This window comes from Schistocerca americana, chromosome 5 (genome assembly GCF_021461395.2).
Source record: "Schistocerca americana isolate TAMUIC-IGC-003095 chromosome 5, iqSchAmer2.1, whole genome shotgun sequence".
NCBI lineage: Eukaryota > Metazoa > Arthropoda > Insecta > Orthoptera > Acrididae > Schistocerca > Schistocerca americana.
Window position 1 is genome coordinate 471,413,165 of NC_060123.1, and position 19,309 is coordinate 471,432,473.

General features: G+C 42.1%; 1 protein-coding gene across 1 annotated transcript in view; it reads right to left on the reverse strand.

Annotated features, from left to right (window-relative positions):
• Positions 1 to 271: 271 nt before the first annotated feature.
• Positions 272 to 19,309, reverse strand: part of LOC124616676 (39S ribosomal protein L15, mitochondrial) — a 61,034-nt gene continuing 41,996 nt past the window's right edge. Inside the window, exons 4-5 of the mRNA XM_047145005.1 lie at positions 14,034 to 14,193; positions 272 to 681 (exon numbers count right to left, since the gene is read on the reverse strand). Of these exons, the coding sequence (XP_047000961.1) occupies positions 380 to 681; positions 14,034 to 14,193 (462 nt within the window). The 3' untranslated portion in view covers positions 272 to 379. The remainder of the gene's footprint in view (positions 682 to 14,033; positions 14,194 to 19,309) is intronic.

Here is a 19,309-nt window from a genome sequence, read left to right on the forward strand (position 1 = left end):
TGCAAATGACCATCCCAGTTTTGCCAAGCTGTTTGGAGCCATCATATATGCACAGTGTGTCCCTGTGTACATAGCCCAGTTAGTATAAAGCAACTGATAAGAGTTTCAGTCAATTTTCCACATTTGTGACAGCACAGCTAACTTTTGTAAATACTGAGTATCCTGTTGATAGAAAGAATGAGGCAGAAATAGTAATGAGAGTGCAGAGCTACAACGGTAATGTTGGCTCAGAGCAGAATACACTGTGATAAGACAGCATGGGACACATTAGTATGGGAAGTAACAGGTTATATTTTATTACAATAATAGTTTCATCAATTATTAACACAGTGACATCCCACATAACATGAAAGCAACATTTGATGTTTCAAATCATAAACTACGATTTATAGAATTCCTTCAGCTGATCATCTGTTGGTTTCAAAATTACTTTATCTGGAAGGTTCACTACCCATCCTGGCTCTAACCCAAAGAATATCTGCCGAGGATCTTTCCGCATACAGAACATTGAATACAATGGGTCATTTTCAATTTCTGGAAGCTTGTAACCATATTTTTGTGCCAGCACAAATCTTTCCCATGAAACTTTTTCTGGATCTGCCAAGTAACCCCTCTTAGCTGGGTCAGTATAATATTCAATTGCATCAGCAGGTGGCAACATCCTTCGCGGTATAGGTTCACCTGTAAATACAAAAACAAACAATATTGTATAATGTACTTACTATTATAATTGTTTACATATGGAAAATTTATTTGAGGGAACTGCACGCTTGACACCGTGTCCCTGGCCTGATGACAAAACTTCCATCACTAAATCTGTGGCAGCCAGTGTGTTAAATGATGAGAGAAAATGGTTGTCCAGTACTTATGTTTGGTAGGCCAAATTCCCAGCGTTACTGATAGAAACATTTGTAACAGAAAACAGTAACTTACTTTTAGAACTTTTATGTTCTTCTTCCAGGAAGGAAAAAATGGGAAGTGGGTGGTCACTTAACCCAATGCTGAGAGGGATGTACCCTGTCTCAGCGACTACCCACTCCTTCCTAATTTCCCCAACCTGAAAAAGAAAGTTCTCAACGCCTAATTTTTCTATCAGCGGTGTTTTTTATATTTTCTCTATAAATGAGTTTATTTTAAGACTGTAACAAGAGTTGGCATAAAGTTTATGATGGTTCAGGCTTTTACTGCTGCAAATACTACTCACAAGCTCCCATCAACATTTTAAACATGATGCTATTGCTTACTCCCAGGTAGATTCCTAAAAAGTACAGCCTCATATGGCCCTTTCACTCAGTGGAGACTTTACACCTGTTGCACTAGAATCTTACCATGATGAGCTGTTGTGTCCAAATGCTCCACTGCAAATTAATCTAAATATGAGGAGACTGATGGTTTCTAAAATCAATGTTCTAGTCCACACTGAAGTATTTAAGCTTAACTTGTGTTTGTTCTTACATCAAATATACGTCAGTTACAGCAGCACTGCTAGCCAATGGTAAAACCCTCTGAATGTACTATACTGATTAATTACTGCCAATCGTGATTCATAGTCCTATGAATAGCTCTAGCTCTGTGCTCCAATTAAAATTCCATTGTGACTGACATTTTAATGAGGCAAGTGGTGTGGACCGAGCATCTGTTTCTCAGGATCCAGGTCTTGGCTGTGTTGTCTGCTGTGCTGCCACAAGCCTTGTTACGTGATGTGGCCTGCATGTTTCAGGATGGGGCAGGTGAAGCAGGAGGCTAGGGTGGAAGGGTAGAGAAGAGCGCCAAATACAGTGATTTTCGCATATTCTATTGTGTCACTATAAAAATATTTTTATGCAAAAAGGCAAAACTATATATACTCCAAGATGTTAGTACTATGGTAAACGTTTTACTTTCTTCGCAAACATATTGAAAAGAACAATGCTATATTCGCAATTTTTATCAAGCGATCAACAAAACTATTTGGTTAAAAACTCCGATTCTTTTGCATCTTATAGTCGAACACCACAGCCTGGCTTTAGCTGTCACAACTATTATGATGTTTTGAAATTAAGAAAACTACAGCAGTTAATTCCGGGAGCTTGTAGTGAAAAATGTGATCACTTGATTCATTAGATTCACAGGATTTTCGGTCATATTTTACTACATACAAATGGCAGCTATCATACCAAAATTGTTTTTAAGAGAGGAAAGAAAGCTATATCTCATTACAATGTGGAATAAATATAATGATTCCCAATTCAGAATAAATTGGACATGCTTTCCAGTTTCAACACTTGCCTCACAACCAAGGAAAATCTCAGAAATATGGGACTGGAGCAGTTTTAATACTATGTATGCGGTCACTTTGTGCCAAGTTGATGGTGTCCCTATGTGGTATACTGATTTCATTCATTCTATAGTTTATTCTAACAAGATTAAATGAAATTAAATTGTTTGTTTGAAGCATTAGCATAAGACTAAAGCACTGGACTGGTAATGAAAATGTTGCATGTTCTAATACACATTCAAACTTTCTTAAGCTAATTTGTTATTTTTGTCTAAGGAATCTATGACCTCATAGTAATGCTATCACACAATTAATGGCTATCACTAGTTAATATTGGTCAAAATTTATGTAAATGGTTATCCTATGAAACATATTTGCAAATGTGATTGTACAACAGCTACATGATTTACTAATAACATACGAGAATTTGTGCCAGATGGTGACTCTGAACCAGATTTCCTGACTGTTGCAAGTGGTCGCCTTGACCACATCGGCTATCACAGCATGCTTCCATATGGAGGCATATGAAGGGCTTGCATTGGTCCTAGAATTGTGCTTTGATAGCCAGTGTGGTTAAGACAACCACTTATTATAAGCAGGGAATCCAATATGTGAATACATTTCATAATTTAATATAGCTGTCAATCTCCAGTATTGTCTGTTTCCTTGGACATGCGGGCATGTCTGAAGGTTTCATCAAACTATAGAGACACTGTAAAATACATACACTGCACTACTGTAAATCATCATTCTTTGGTCTTAGTTGTTGTTCAATGTACTTCACTGCAATGGAGATTTGCCTCAGCGCATGTGAATCATTCTGTAGCTGATATCAAAGTAAAATATATTTAATTTTAGAGCAAAATCATCAACTTAGCAGGGTACCCTAGGCACGTAGTCTTTGAGAAGCAGATCAGAATTGTTAATAGGAATTTAATGTGACATTTTTGCTGTTAAAATATATGAGCTGCAAAAAATTGTCAAAAAATTCACAACAAATAGGCTGATAGAATAATTCTGAAAAAGGAAGAGAAACAGCATTTTGTTTAAGAGTCAGTTGAATACAGAATATTACGGGCACAGATATAAGGCTATGGTTATGTGATTTGTTTTAGCAGTAAGATTCTGCTAAGAAGAGATCTTTAAAAAAAAACTGTCGCTACAAATCCAGCTTTGCTCTACTTTCAAAACCTATATTGGTTTATAGCAGTTCTACTGTGTAGTGCTGCGAACTAAATTATGGAACTATTTCTTTTTATTCCCAATATTTAAATGTCACAGACAGAAAGGGATAAGTCGTCTGACAATGCATGCTATGTGAGCCATGTATTTACGTGGTCAGGGCACTGCACTGAAGGGGCAGGCTCCGTGAATACTGCAATAATGTTAGGGAATTCTCCAAATAAGAGAAAGATAATAGTGGGACCCTGCTACCTCTCACTAAAGTGACAGACAGAACTGCAGACCCATTAAAAGGCCACAAAATACTGTTGTGAGAATAGCAAGGGAAAAGTATGCAGCAGAAGAAAGTTAAGTAGGATCAAGTCATTTAAGCACTCTAGGAAATACGAGAGAGAATTTGAGAACCGTGTGATGAATTTCAATTATCATCAGGGTGACACAGCTTGACGTCACATTTAAAATTGCTATTGAAGAAAGGAAGGCTGTCTTAGAAGAAATGGAACTTTTCGGAGGCAACAAATTGTTACCAAGTAATGTACTGCATGGCTTAAGTTTCAAATTATAAAAAAAATTAATGGAAGAAAGGTCATAATGGAGAAAGATGATACTGTAGCACAGCAGTGTTGATTTATGAGGAAAATATCGAAAGGAAACTTTGAAGATTTTGTTTGGCTTGACAGAACTTGGGTAAATGCAAACCGTTCAGTGAGTATATGTTGGACACATGATTCAGTAATGGCACCATGCCATAGCCCATCGGTAAAGGTAGAAGACTGATCTTTCACCATGCACATACATCTGGGGTATGTTGTTGTTTAGATTGAAGAACACCTCTCAGTTCCACAAGGAAATGAAGAGACATTTCAGCAGTTGTTTAAAGAGTGCCTTCAGAAAAACTCGAGCAAGCCTTCAGTAATAGTGATGGACAAAGCCTTGTATTACTCAACTATTCTAAATAAGGCGTAAACAGTAGCTTCCAGAAAGCATGACTTTATCAAGTGACTACAATCAAAAAACACTGCCATACCAGGCAACTAAAGAAATAGAAAATTGTTGGATATCATGGCTCAGAACAAACCATGTTTAGATCTATATGTGATGGATGAACTTGAAAAAATTAAGGCCATTTAGTTTTCAGACTGTCACCACACCTCTGCCACTCCCATTCCATTGAACTCATAAAGGCTCAATTTAAGGTCATGTGACAAGCAACAAAAAATGTTACCCCTAAGTTAGCAGAAGTAGAAAGATTGGCGAAGTACGTTATAAAACAAACTTTGTCATCATATTGGCATAATACTGTACGACACATGAAGGAAGTAAATAATGGAAGCATGGAAGAATGAATGTGTAAGGAAAAACAACATTGAACAACTTATTTCATTAATTTATGAAAGCAAATTCTAGTGACCACACAGACTATAGTGGACGTAGCTAAAATATAAGTGGAATTTATCTTTTAGTGATATAGTATATTACCAATTTTACATAACATCTATAGCAACAACCAGCCTACAAATGTTGAGATGAGACAGTCTACATAGGCCAATGGTACTGCCATGGTCACCCAAGGTACATCATTTGAGGAAATGGAATGGAAACTGATGCAGACTCTCGAATACCGAACTGTCTACAACAGAGTAAATTTCCTCAAACGAAATCCCTGTAACTCAGGGACTTCCTCCCACTTCAGAAACAAATATGCAATTGGAAGCAAGATCAAGAGTTGAACCATGATAACTTGTCAAAGTATTTGGTAATCAACTTGAAAGGTCTCTGACATTTTGGAAGCATCGTCACAAACAGTTAATGGAAAAGTATCTGTGAGAAATAATATCATCCAAAGACTCATCAGCACTAAATAGAGAGTTCAACCTAAATGTCTGATAACACAATGTTTCTCTGCAAAAGAGTATGCAACACCTTTCTGGTACAACCCCGCACATCCCAAATTTGTTGACATGGCCAATAATGAGACAGTGTGCATAGTGGGTGGCACCCTAAAAGCAACGCTAGTCCAAAAAAGTTGCCCCATTGTCAGCAAAGCTCCACTGACAATCAGAAGGCAGGATGCAGCTGAGTCCAAAAGGAGGGGGCAGCCTGATGATCACAGGCACCCAATATATGGCTACCAAATACAAAATAGCCAACTGAACTCCCAGAAAAGTTTTGTGCAAATGACCAACTGCTTGATGAGCTGCCCAATTTACGGTAAGAAAATTTATTGGTTGGTTGGGTGGAGAAGGGACCAAACTACGCGATCATCAGTTCCTCCAACCTTAGATTAACTAAAACCGATAAAATCACACATTAAAAGTGGGAACTACAATATCCATAAAATGATAAACTATTGACAGGGAAGGAAGGAAAAGGACAGAAGAAGAGGCGAGGAAAAGAAAGTGACTAATGACAGGGGCATGAAGGAAGAAGCACAGGAGACAAGAGAGATGCTCAAGACATAACAGACCCCACAAGGAAAGGAGTGGGAAGGCAGAGGGCCAGGGCAAACCACCAAGCCCAGTTGAAGCCAATTCAGTTGGGGCAAAGGGGGGAGCAAGAGGACTTGCCATCCCCTCAACTCACCGATAAGATAGAAGGTCCCTCCCTTAAATAAAGCGATAAAAACCCAAATCACGGATAATATGTAAAACGAGATCCGCCATTGAGGCATTGTCAGCCAACATCAGAGGTAGTGAGTCTGGAAAGCTAGAAGTCCCGCAGGGTCGCTAAGTTGGGGCAGTCCAATAAGATATGAGCCACAGTCAACATCGATCCACAACAACAGAGAGGGGGTCCTCACAACAGAGGAGATACCGTGAGTCAACCCAGTATGGCCGATGAAGAGCCGGCACAGGACAACAGAGGCCTTACGAGAGGCCCAAGAGGAGGAGGACTGCCACGGAGTTGTAGAAACCTTAATCGCCCTGAGCTTGTTTGGCGAAGAAAGTACGTGCCATTCTGCATACCAAAGGCCAAAAACCTGATGACATAATGCTGAGTGAATGACTATTTCCGGAATGCCAATAGCAAGAGATGGCCTGGTAGTAGGTAACTTAGTCAGTCGATCGGCAAGTTCATTGCCAAGAATCACAACATCGCCTGAGGTCCAAATGAAAACCATTGAGCATCCACGTTGAGCGAGGAGAGAAAGGGAGTCCTGGACAGCGATGACCAATGGGTGGCGAGGGAAGCACTGACTGATAGTGTGCAAACCGCTCAATGAGTCACTACAGATAGTGAAGGATAGACCTGAGCAGGAGCATATATGGTCCAGTGCGCTCAAGATGGCTACCAATTATGCAGTAAAAACACTACAGCCATCAGGCAAGGAACAAAGTTCTGTGCGTCGCGCATAGGTGTAAGCAAAAACAGTGCAGCAAGAAACCATGGAGCCATCAGTATTAATCACTTCTGAACCCTGGAATGAACTGAGGAGACAGTAGAACTGAGGAGACAGCAGAAAAAAGGCAGGGTGATATCCGTATCTGGATAAAGGAGACCATAATTAGGGTGCTTTGGGGTGCAGCGAATGCAGAGCACATAAGATATCAGCTGTTGTTGGCGCAAAACTCACAGTGGTGGAATCCCTGCCTCTGCGAGAAGGCTTAGTAAAGGGCTAGTCCAGAAGGCACTGGTCGCAAGTCAGACCCCACAGTGGTGGATGGGGTCTAGGAGAACAGAGTGGTCTGCACTCCAGGCGGTCTGCACCCACAGACACCTAAGAACATTGAGATGGGACCAGCATGTCCTCTTCAGCTGGCGAAGATGAGGGAGCCTTGTCAACCGGGCATCGAAGACCAGACCCAAGAAGTAGTGGGTGTCCACGACTTCGAGGGGTTGGCCATCGAGGAACAGTGCCAGATGGGGATGGACGGTATGGCAACGGCAGAAATACATGACACATGTCTTGGCCGCCGAAAACTGAAAGCCATGGGAGAGAGTCTACAAGTGCCCCAGCAGATTGCGTTCTGCAGCACCCCTTACAGAGGAAGCGAGATGGATACAAAAATTGTCGTCATACAAAGAGGGGGCCACTGTCGGCCCAACAGCTGTCACCAGACCATTAATGGCTATGAAAAAGAGGGACACTCAGCACGGAACCCTGTGGAACCCCATTTTCTTGCCGGTGGGGAGTGCTATTGGAGCAGCCAACTTGGCCCTGAAAAGTGCAACAAGAAAGGAAGTTATGGATAAAAATGGGTCGAGCACCATGAAGGCCCCAGTCGTGACGGCGCCAGGTGGTGTCATAGGCTTTATGCAGATCAAAGAAGACTGCAAGGAGGTGTTACTAATGGGCAAAAGCCAACTGGATAGCAGACTCCAGGTGCACCAAGTTATCCACAGTAGAGCGGCTACAGCGAAAACCACTTGGAGTTGATGACAAAAGGTTGCGGGATTCAAGGATCCAAAACAGCCGCTGACACACCAGGCATTCAAGCAGCTTGCAGAGGGTGTTGGTAAGGCTAATTGGACGCTAACTATCCAACTGAAGAGATGGCATCCCTGCCTTGAACACCAGAACAACAATGCTTTCCTGCCACTGGGTAGGAAAGACTCCTTTACTCCACAGACGCTTGAAGAGGGTCAGTATATGATGGTGGCCAACCACCAATAAGTGTTGGAGCATTTGGTTACGTATCCGATCAGGTCCAGGAGCCGCGTCAGGACAAAGGCAGTCGTTCTGAGCGCACTTTCAGGAGAAGGAATGTAGGCGGATACTGAGCCAATGCTGAAGCTTGAGCAAAGTGTTGAGTGAAATTTTCTGGTACAAAATCCGGTTTGATAAGGACAACACCATGCACAGAAATTCCTGCAACCCCGGTGGGAGGACCGTGACCAAAAATTCACCTGAGTTTCGCCCAGACTTGTGAAGAGGGGGTGTGTGGTCCATGGCAGCTACATATCATTCCCAGCAAATCCATTTCTGAAATTTGATTAGGTAGCAGGCCCGGGCGCAGAGTCATTTAAAGACCAGAAGAAGAGCAGTATAAAGGTGCCACTTGAAGTGTTGAAGAGCATGGAGGCGGTCTTTTATGGCTGCAGCAATTTCCTGAGTCCACCAAGGGACCATCTTCCGCCGTGGGGAACCTGAGGAAGAAGGGTTTGCTGAACAGCTGCTGAAAGAATGGCAGCAGTCAAAGACTGAGTCAATTCATCAACACTGTCATGTGGCAATACAGGGGGGGGGGGGGGGGGGGGGAGCAGAGGAGAAGTAATCCCAATCAGCCTTAGAGATGGCCCACCAGAGAGGGTGACAGAGTGAGACACACTGAAGGCAGGTCAAAACAATCGGATAATGGTTGCTGTCACGTAAGTCATCATGGAGTCCCCACTAAATGGAGGGAAGAAGGATGGAACTACAGATGGAGAGGTCACTGGTAGAGAAAGTGCTGTGTGCCACACTAAAGTGTATGGGAACACCTGTGTTTAGTAAACAGAGGTCAAGTCCTGCCAGAACAGCTTCAACTGTCCTGCCCAGGGCAGTAGTCATATGACTACCCCAAAGTGGGTTGTGAGCATTTAAGTCCCTTAATAACAGGAAGGGAGAAGAGAGTTGTTGAAGAAGGGTGGTAAGGGCGTGGGATATGGGTGGCCTGTCAGGTGGGAGGTAGAGATTACAGATTGTGAGTGGCCAGATGGACCCTGACAGCAATGGCTTCCAGAGTGGTATGGAGGGGAACCCATTTACTAACCATGTCCTTGCGGACCAAGGTGCAAACACCACCAGAATCCCGTAAGGGGCCAATTCGGTTCCGACAAAGCGTGGAACCCACAAAGCGCGGGTGAGTAAGAATTGACAAAATGGGTCTCCCGGAGTGCAATACAAGCGGCAGAGTAGAAGGAAAGAAGGGGCTGCAATTCTGGAAGGTGATGCAAATACCCATTACAGTTCCACTGGAGGATTCTCAAGCCAGAGTCCAAATGGGAAGCCAACGGACCAGAGTCGGTCACGCCGCCGAGTCGCCATCTGTCACCGATAAGTATGTGGTAACATCCATATAGGTGTGGTTAGACACTATTGGTTCATTGACTGGAGGAGGGGAAGGCTGGACCTCAGGGGGTACCAGAGGGGCCTTGCTCTTGTTCTTGCGTTTCTGCTTCTTCTCTTGGGAAGAAAGAGAAGGGCAGACTTCAGCGAGGGCGGGTACGGAATTACATCGGACAATCTTGTTGCCCACCGGCCGGGGATCACACTGCCAATGTGGAGTCGTATATCGCCATTCAGGGGGTTGTCAGGAAGAGGAGTCCTGGGAGGGAGCTCCAGTACCGGCAGCTGCTGAAAAAGGGGAGCACTTCTCCGGTGGGGGAGGGGGAGCAGCACCCGAAGGGATGGGTATGGGTACTGATGGGGAGGGGGAGGGGGAGGGGGAGGGGGAGGGGGAGGGTGACGGCATGGGGTGAATGGGGTGGGGTTGGGAAGAGGAAGGGGTAGGAGGGGGAATAGACGTAATGGAATCAAAAGTAGAAGACATAGACATGGTATGGAGCCGGTCATACTTTTGACGAGCCTCAGTGTAGGTGAGCTGACCTAAGATTTTGTACTCTTGAATCCTTCTTTCTTTAACAAACACCGGGCATACAGGGAAGCGTGGAGAATGCTGTCCATGACAATTTACACACACTGGTGGGGGAACACAGTCACCACAGAGGGGGATCAGTGGTGCAACGGGAAGATGTGTGTCCAAACCGTAAGCATTTTAAGCATCTCATTGGTGGTGGAATATAAGGTTTTACATCACACTGATACACCATTACCTTGACCTTCTCTGGGAGGACATCCCCCTTGAAGGCCAGGATAAAGGCACCAGTAGCGGTGGGATTGTTTGGAGGGCCTCGGTGCACACGGCGGATAAAATGAACCCCTCGCTCGAGGTTAGCACAGAGCTCCTCTTCAGTTTGGAGAAGAAGATCTCAGTGGAAAATAATGCCCTGTACCCAGTTCAAAGATTGGTGGGGCGTGACAGACTGGGACGTCACCGAGACAGTCAAAAGCACGCAGGTCATCAGATTAGGCAGCAGAAGATGTCTTTATGAGCAAAGCACCGTACCGCATTTTACCCATCGATTGCACTTCGCCATACTTATCTTCAATCGTCTACATGAAAAACAAAGGCTTTGTCATGGCAAAACTTCCGCCATCCGTCCTGGTACAAACCAGGTAACGAGGGAAAGGTTTCAACACAAGCCGGCGAGCTTGACCCTCCTCCCAGGGGGTGGCCAGGGAGGGTAAGGCCGAAGGATCAGAAGGAGGAGTGTCATGTCTTCTATCACTCTTAGAGACGGCCAGTATAGTGAAGCTTTTGGCACTTCATGCACAAGGCGTCCACCCTTATACCACCCACTCCGATCAGGGGCTCACACTATGGGCACCACCCAGCCACAGCAAGAGCTGTCTGGCACGGCGGCCATTGTCGGGAGTTTTGGTGCCCCAAAGTGATGAGCATCGAATCCTTGGCATACACAAGGCATTAACAGCTCGGATACTAGCAGTGTGATCCCTGTGGTTTTAGGGGGGCTCAGCCAAGTGGGTACTTAACAGCCCCAGCACACGGACTGGCTACCATGCTGGCGACTTAGCTGGAGGGGGGCCAGGGTGCAAAGGGAAGTGGAAGGGGGAGGGGGAGGGGAGGGGGAGAGGAACCTGCACCATGGAAGTTAGGTAGGGAGTTCGTCCCCAAATGGCTCACACTGAACTGAAAATTTTGGGAATGGAGGTCAAACGCCAAGGGGACCAAAAAAAGGAGATGAAAACAGCAAACTAAACAATAGCACAGATGAAAACAAAGCCAGGAGGATAGCCAGGCTGACATAAATAAGTGCACTAAGAGGGAAAAGAGGGGGCAGGGACAAAGGAGTAAGGATAGGGAGGGAGAGGAACGGGGATGGTAATGCAGCCTGGAAAGGAAGGGAGACTGCAACAGCTCGGAGCCCCAAGCGCGCCACACACGTACCCACAAAAGGACTATGGCCCCCCTGGGGCGAAGAAAATTTATTGCAAAACTGTGTTAATCAGAGGCTAATAAAGCCTGAAGAACAGCTGGCTGTTGGGAATCTTCTACATTTCTGACTTTGGTGGGTTCTTAACCACTTAAGAACTAAGGGCACATGGTGTAATATCAAACAGAGAAAAGGGAGACATAAAGTGAGTGACTCCTGTAAATGTTTGCAACAGAAGATCAACATCATCTAATGATATCGCCAAAAACAGGTAGAACTAGCACATTCATTATAGCAAATGACAAAGCCATCCATTTGGCCGATTACTGGAAATATGCTCTAGTTGGTGACCAGGACACTGAAAGTAAGTAGATAAGCAAAAAATGCCTGAACCCGAAAACACACTAACCAGCTCCTGGCCTACCACTGAAAACTGCTCACTATAAAAATATCCACGGCTGAGGGCACAGCTCTCCACTCTCACTTGTCTGCATAACCCTATCCCTTCCAGAGCTTGTTGTGCTACCACTGCAAAACTACATATTCATGAGTGTACTTTTATTACTGTGTATTACCTGATCAGCCAGATATTCAAGGTAAGCATCTCAGCGCGCTGATCATTTCAGTGCCTCACACTACATGTCTTTGGGTGAGGAATAAACAGAACGTAAGTAAAAGTCAATCTGAGTGACGTGCAATTTGCTTAATATCTAAATTACGCAACTTACCCTTATGTATGATTAATGTTTATAATGTCACTGAATTGTTACAATTTTTTTAATGTAACAAAGTCATCATTTTTAATTGGCCTCACTCATTAGCACCATAGCCTAAATTAACTATGCAATCACTACTTATGTTAATCACTGATAAATCTAATTACCAGTAACCTCAGTGATATTCTATATTAAGACTACTTACTCTGATGTTTTAGTGCTGCTTTTCTTTGTAATAGAGGGGAGAGAGAGAGAGAGAGAGAGAGAGAGAGAGAGTGTGTGTGTGTGTGTGTGTGTGTGTGTGTGTGTGTGTGTGTGTGTGTGTGTGCGCGCGCGCGCGCGCGGCAGGAAAGTCGTATTTCAATATCGAAAGTAGTCATATATTCTAATAGTGCTGAAGTATGCTTACATCTGTGCTGCATACTTTTACATGTATGACATTGTGTCATAAATGCTGTCCAACAACGGTCTGCATTCAAGCAAAAATTGGATTAATAAAGACAGATTCATGCATCAATTTTGAACTAATAATGGTGCTGAAACCACAATATATGTGGTACTTGTGTTGCGTACATATTATGGGTAACATTCTTGGTTATCAGCTGACTTACTGCTGGTGTGCCTGTCATGTTCCATTACACAGTATAAATATAAAAAGTTAAAAATAATACAAAATTCAAGTAAATGGCTTGTAGCATGCAGAGTTTTGGAATACAGGTGAGATCTTAGTCTTGTTGCACTTGTCACACTGATACAGAGAAACACAATTTGCCTTTTGCAGGTTCATCCTCTACTTACTGTGCTATCCGAGTATGACTTGTATCCTCCCTCATAGTATCTCATCTCTTAATCTCTTACTTTTTGAACTTCACTGAAGTTCTCCGGCATACCTTGTAGGACTAGCACTTCTGGAAGAAAGGATATTGAGAAATGGCTTAGCGACAGCCGGGGTGAGGGGGGGGGGGAGCGGCAGCAGGAAGTGGTGGTTTTCAGAAAGAATCTTTCGCTCTGCAGCAGAGCCTGTGTTGTTTTGGAACTTTCTTTCAGAGTAAAACTGAGTACCAGACTAGTATTCTAACAATAACATTTGGAAAGTAGGTGAGCCTTACTGGTTCAAGTAAAGCTGTAAGGGCTGCTCATGAGTCTTACATGGACAGTGCAGTTAGTAAGAGCATTGCCCAATGATGGCAATGTTCTGGGTTTGAGTTACAAATCCGGTGCACTCTTTGAATCCGATAGGAAGTTTAAAAACAGCACACACATTGCTGCAGACTGAAAGGTACACATTGCTGCAGTGCTATTGGAGTCTTAGCAGTATCTATATCTGGTACAAATCGGACCTATTGTCATGCTGCCTTTAGTTCTCAAAGTTCTGCCTTTGTATGAAAAATCTGAGTTACCATCTATGGTGAATACAATACAACTTGCTGCACTATGAAGGCAGAACTTCATTCTATGAAATCAGCTATGTAGGTAATATCAGTGGCAACCTACTCCAACTTGGCAATCACGCCTTTCATTGCTATTTGTTTTGCATGACAGTGTGGGACTAACCTTCAAACCAGAAGTCAGCCTACAAGTTAATTTACAAGAGAAAAACAATGAAACAAAAGCAGGATGTGTAAATGTGTGATTGTGAGAGAGAAAAAGTATCGGAACCCTGCTTTTTTTTTTGTATTCTATTCATTGTTTCAAGGGCATGTATAAAAAGTATCTTGAGTCTGCATTGTAAGTTACTTTGTTTGCTCTCGGCTTCACCCTGTTCACTGACCATTTCCAGTGAGTGAAATACTGCCTTCAAAAGTTCAGTGTTTGAAGTCTTCGTTTTTTAACACCGTTACACAATGGGCTGCAACTTAATCAGTACAGACACTGTTAACCCTTGTACACCCCCACTCACTACATCTATCACAACTTTAGAGAGATCGAGTCATAGATACCTTTCATAAAGAATTTTTCTGGGTTTATTGCTGCCCACAAACTGTGTGTATCATAAAATGCTGTTGTGATCACACCTCCATTTCTTTCAATAGCTGCAATCACAGGTTCTGTTGTCCATTGAACTTCTATGTTTACTTTAGCTTTAAATATATCTGCTCCCTGAAAATATACAAATTAAAAACAAATTACTTTTTAAGCACACAAAAAATAGCTTTATTATTAATGTGCTAAATACTAAATCTAAGTTTTACAATTTAAATTTATCATCTGATCACAACTAATCACACAATGGACCTACTTAGAAATTACTCTGAAAATCAAAAACACTAACACACATACAGATAATGACATACGAAAAAATCATAGAAAACTTAACTCTGAAAGGATGAACAAGGATTTGAATCATCACCCTCCTACATATGAGTTCTACATTTATAAAAATAATGAGACAATTAACTCCATTTAAATGCTTAAAGCAAGCATTATAAAATCTTGAGCACACAAGAGAATACATTACAGAGTCTCCTTAGTAATTATAGTCATAAGTAATTGATAAGCTAGCTGCTGTAGTGGAGAGAGACCACACACAGTCACAGTGAAAGGAATGGTTTGATATGTCACATATTTGGGATGTTGTCAAACCTTTTATTGCCTTTTGGCAAAATAGTCAAGTGCAGATTGTGAAAACCCTTCAAATCAACACATCTAACCATGAGTGCCTGATACACAGGATACTTCAGCTTCAGTTGTACTATCACTGGGATTCTCATATGCTAGCATGTACACTTCAATTTGTGGAAAACATCCACCACCACCACCACCACCACCACCACCAGAGAGCCACATGAATCAACTGCCACGAGCAATAACATGCTGATGATGTAGCCACTGTCAAGGATTATAATAGCAGACAAATGTGCAAGGAAAACAATAACTCATCAATTTCATATAGGACAACAACTACCTGTGAGTAGCCTCACCACACAGAAACATATTCCCCATACATGAGATACATTTAAGTTCCCTCCTCCTGGCACAGTTCATAATTTCCATGTTGAGGAAAGCTCTCTAAAAAGTTTGCTGGCTGTGTCTCTTATTTTCATAATCCACTACTGCATAACACTATAAGCTAACTCCAAGAAGAGATCTATATGTAGCATATTTAGTTGCCACTGTCACATTTCTTTCACTTTATCACAACAAATTGTACTAAAAACCATGCATATTAGAGTTTGAGGTGTAAGTTAGGAATTGCATGCTTGATGTTATTCATGTTTTCAGTTCTAAAATTGAGAAGTTTTAAGTTTTTCATGTTTGTTCAATCCACAGTGTTTACAAGATCGTGATACAGAACAGTAATGTTCCATGACATGACATGTGCTATGCGTTGATTGGCTGCCAGCTAGAAATCAAGCAGCCCCCTGCCAAGTTGATTTAAGTATTTGCAAAGCTAACAAGCTGCATTTGTTGGTTTTCATATTTGTACTTATGTATTATGAAAATATGCAGTTAACGTGATACACTGCATTAAAGATCACTGCAAAATTTGTAATTTTTGGTATCGGATTTTCATTGTTTTTGTTGTTGATGTATAGATCAGGCTGGAGTGCACTACTTCTCCCTAAGGCCATGTTCCAAATCTTTTCCCTAATAAATTGCATACTTACTTCATGCTATGCTGTTTTCAGACTCATGGTATGCAACAGTTAGACAAGAAAACAGAACTCTACCACAATACATCAACAAAAATAAACTTGCTATAACACACTTTATCCCGTAAAAGCCTTCTGAAGGCAAGTAAATTTTAGCAACAAAAGGTAACAGGACATATTTTATGTGCTTATTTCTTTTAATCATTTTTGAAACTCTCACTAGGTAGTGCCACATTTGTTGCCATATTCTAATGCACTCTAGCAACACATTTACAAACTTGCATGCCTTTCTTATGGCAAATGGAACTGCCAATGCCAGAAACAAGAAATTATATTCAACACTATCAAAAAATTAATATTAAATGTTGATTAACGATACATCACAAAATAATAAAGATATAGAACACAGGGGATTCAATAGCAAAGCTTCAGCTGTTCTGTCGATCCCCTTTCACTGTAAGCTGTGGAACGTGAAAATCAGGTGGAGGTTGGTAGAACACCTCTAGGCTGAATGAACAGGAACCTTCGGGAGTCCCATAGATGCTGTTCTCCATAGAAGGCGTGTCCCAAAACTACTTCTACATGGAGCAAACCAGCATTTCCAGGTACAACCTTAAGACTAACTACTACCTATTCGGAAAAAAAAAAAAAAAAAAAAAAAAAAAAAAAAAAAAATCACTCAGTCTCAACAGTTTCAAAACACACTGACTGTCATTATTTAAATCCATGTGGGAAACACTTTAAATGCATATATTTTGGGGTGGCTCCACCTCAGAGCCTTTAACTCGAACCGCACCTGCTTCCTCCATTTATATAAATCTGCTCACCACACATCACAGATATCAGCATGAGTACAGGAATACCAGAAAAAGATTGGCTGCGTTGGTATATGTTAGTACAGATTGAACACAGGTATAGGTATGTCGAAATCCACACAAGATGCTACCTCTTGCTTAGCTACAGAGCCCCATTCTATCCCGAGGGCACCTGACCTGCACATTAGAGATGGCATCAAGTTAAATTTGCAAGTCTTTGGCCAGTTCAGACTGATTTCAGTGGGTTATAACAGCAATTGTGGATGAGGGTGGCTCCCAATACTCATGGTGTTTCCATGGGGTTCTCACCCTGATGACTATGCCCTCATCAGGGCAAAATGGGATGCTACATACTTCCTGGCAGACATGTTTAATTCATTGCGCATAAGAGTATAATTTGGCATGGTCTTCTGCTTCAGAATTGTGCACTAGTTGCACTTTTTTTTTTCTCTTATCACCAAATAAGGCCATGCTAGTCACAGCAATAGACTCAATAATGAGACGCTACACTCAAATTCCTGTTCTGTAGCAATTTGTCTGTAAAAATGGAGGGGTATTTTAGAGACAACAAATACAGTTGTCCCCAAATACTCTAGTCTGTGCTAAGAGGTTTGAAATTTTGAGAATGCCTCTCATTTAAAAGAGTAAGAAAGAGAAAAAGTTCCATAATTCATGTGAAGATAATAGCTTCTTGGATACTGCAAATGGAAATTTCCAGAGAAATGAAGCAAAATAACAGTTTTAAAAAAAGCCAGCTACTAGAGGTTCACATGGCAATTACTCCATCCACATGGATCTGCCCTGTCACATGGATTTAGAAATAAGGCAAACAAAAATGTACTATAAAAAACTATGGGTGGAACAACTGAAGACTACATTCAGAAATTTTAGCATGTGTAACAGTAATAATGGCTGAAACATTTAGAACAAACAAAAATTGAATCTGCAGCTGCAACAGAAATTAATGCACTATGGAGGGTGCAGACAGGAGTGTCTCATTCTGATTCCACATGTGCGAATGTACAGCGATATGCAAATATTCTACGTAACTGCAGTTCCAATATATTATCCTCGTTACTCAGTTTTGAGAGTTATAGATTATTCCATACTTCTTATCACTAAGACTCTTACATTCTAATACTTGTAAGCTGCTCTGAACATGTTAATGTGGAAATAAATGTCTCGTTCTATCTGATATCCACATACCTGGTGAACCCGACGAGATAGCACTACAACGCAACATGCCGTTTCAGCGTCACATTGTAACACGAATATCTGTCACTTCTGCACAAGCTGTGCATGTTCTCTCATGAAAATGTACAATTCACTAGTCACCACAGAACCAGCTGCAAGCAGCACAATTAATACAGTTACAATTAAACCATTCTGGCAACACAATGTTGTGTTACGGTTCATGCAACTTGAAGGCCAGTTCGTCCTTGTGCAGATATCACCAGACAATATGAAATATAGGTATGTGGTTGCAGCCCTTGTGGAGGACTAGCCACAGAAGTACAGGATATTCTAGTTGGCCTGCCAGACACCGAACTACGAGGCGTGTTTTTTAAGTACCGTTTTGAAATTAAAAAAAGACGTGATAAGATATCTCAATAATTTTATTTTTACATGAAAGCCTGTATCTTAATCTACTTTTCTACATAATTTCCGTCAATATTGAGGCAATTGTCATAACATTGTACCAGTTTTTTGAATACCCTCCTCATAGACGTCTGCCGCATGACTTGTTAACCATTGCATCACCTCTGTTTTGACTTCGTCATCGTCTTGAAGACACTGACTGCCCAGGTGTTTCTTCTGGTGCAGGAATGGATGGTAGTCACTGGGCGCAAGATCAGGGCTGTACAGAGGATAATCTGGAGTTTCCCATTGAAAAGATGTGATCAACGACCGAAGGACGCCCACTCCATTGTTCATCATGCACATTTGTGTGGCCATCTTTAAACGCTCTCACCCACTTTCTTACCATTCCATCACTCATAATGTTTTCTCCATAAACTGCACAGATCTCATGATGAATATCGATCACTTTTAGGCCTTTAGCACTAAGAAATCTTATAACAGCCCATACTTCACAGTCAGCGGGACTCACGATTATCAGAAGTATCTTAAACACTCAGTACACAATGTAAACAAGGAAGAATCAGACTGTAATGGTGTCAGTGCATAGACAACAGATGTAGGTACGCAGTGCGCATGCGCAGAACGCCGTCCGCACCACTGCGCCCGAGGTGTGGCAAAACGGTACTCACTTAAAAAACAAGTCTCGTACATGAATCAATCAAGAACTCACTGATGACATGTCTGTCACAATCACAGACAAAGTGAATAGAGAAGCTTCTGCAGACTGAGGAGCTGAGCAATCACATCCAGTCACAACTTTTCACTGTCTGCACACATTGGTAAGCAACACAGTGAGCAATGATGTGCTGTGCAATATTTGGTATTCCGATTACCCTTAGACACTCAAAAAAATTCTGATGGTGTGCGTGGACAATCTAAATGCATTAGCTCAGACAGTGGACAGGATCGTCAACAAATATCGTGCAACAAATGTATCAACACTGACACCATGACAAAAGAATGTGCCTGTAGTGGCATTAGCATTGCTACAGTCACAATTAGTGGAACTTACCATACAAGTAGCCATATTACAAATTATGCACACCCATCAGCAACTGCACCACCAGTTGTCACGAAGTCGCAGCCTCTCACCATCAGCACCAAGTATTTTTCGATATTACACAACGCTCAGCAGCAATGACACATGAATGTACACCACTGTGCACG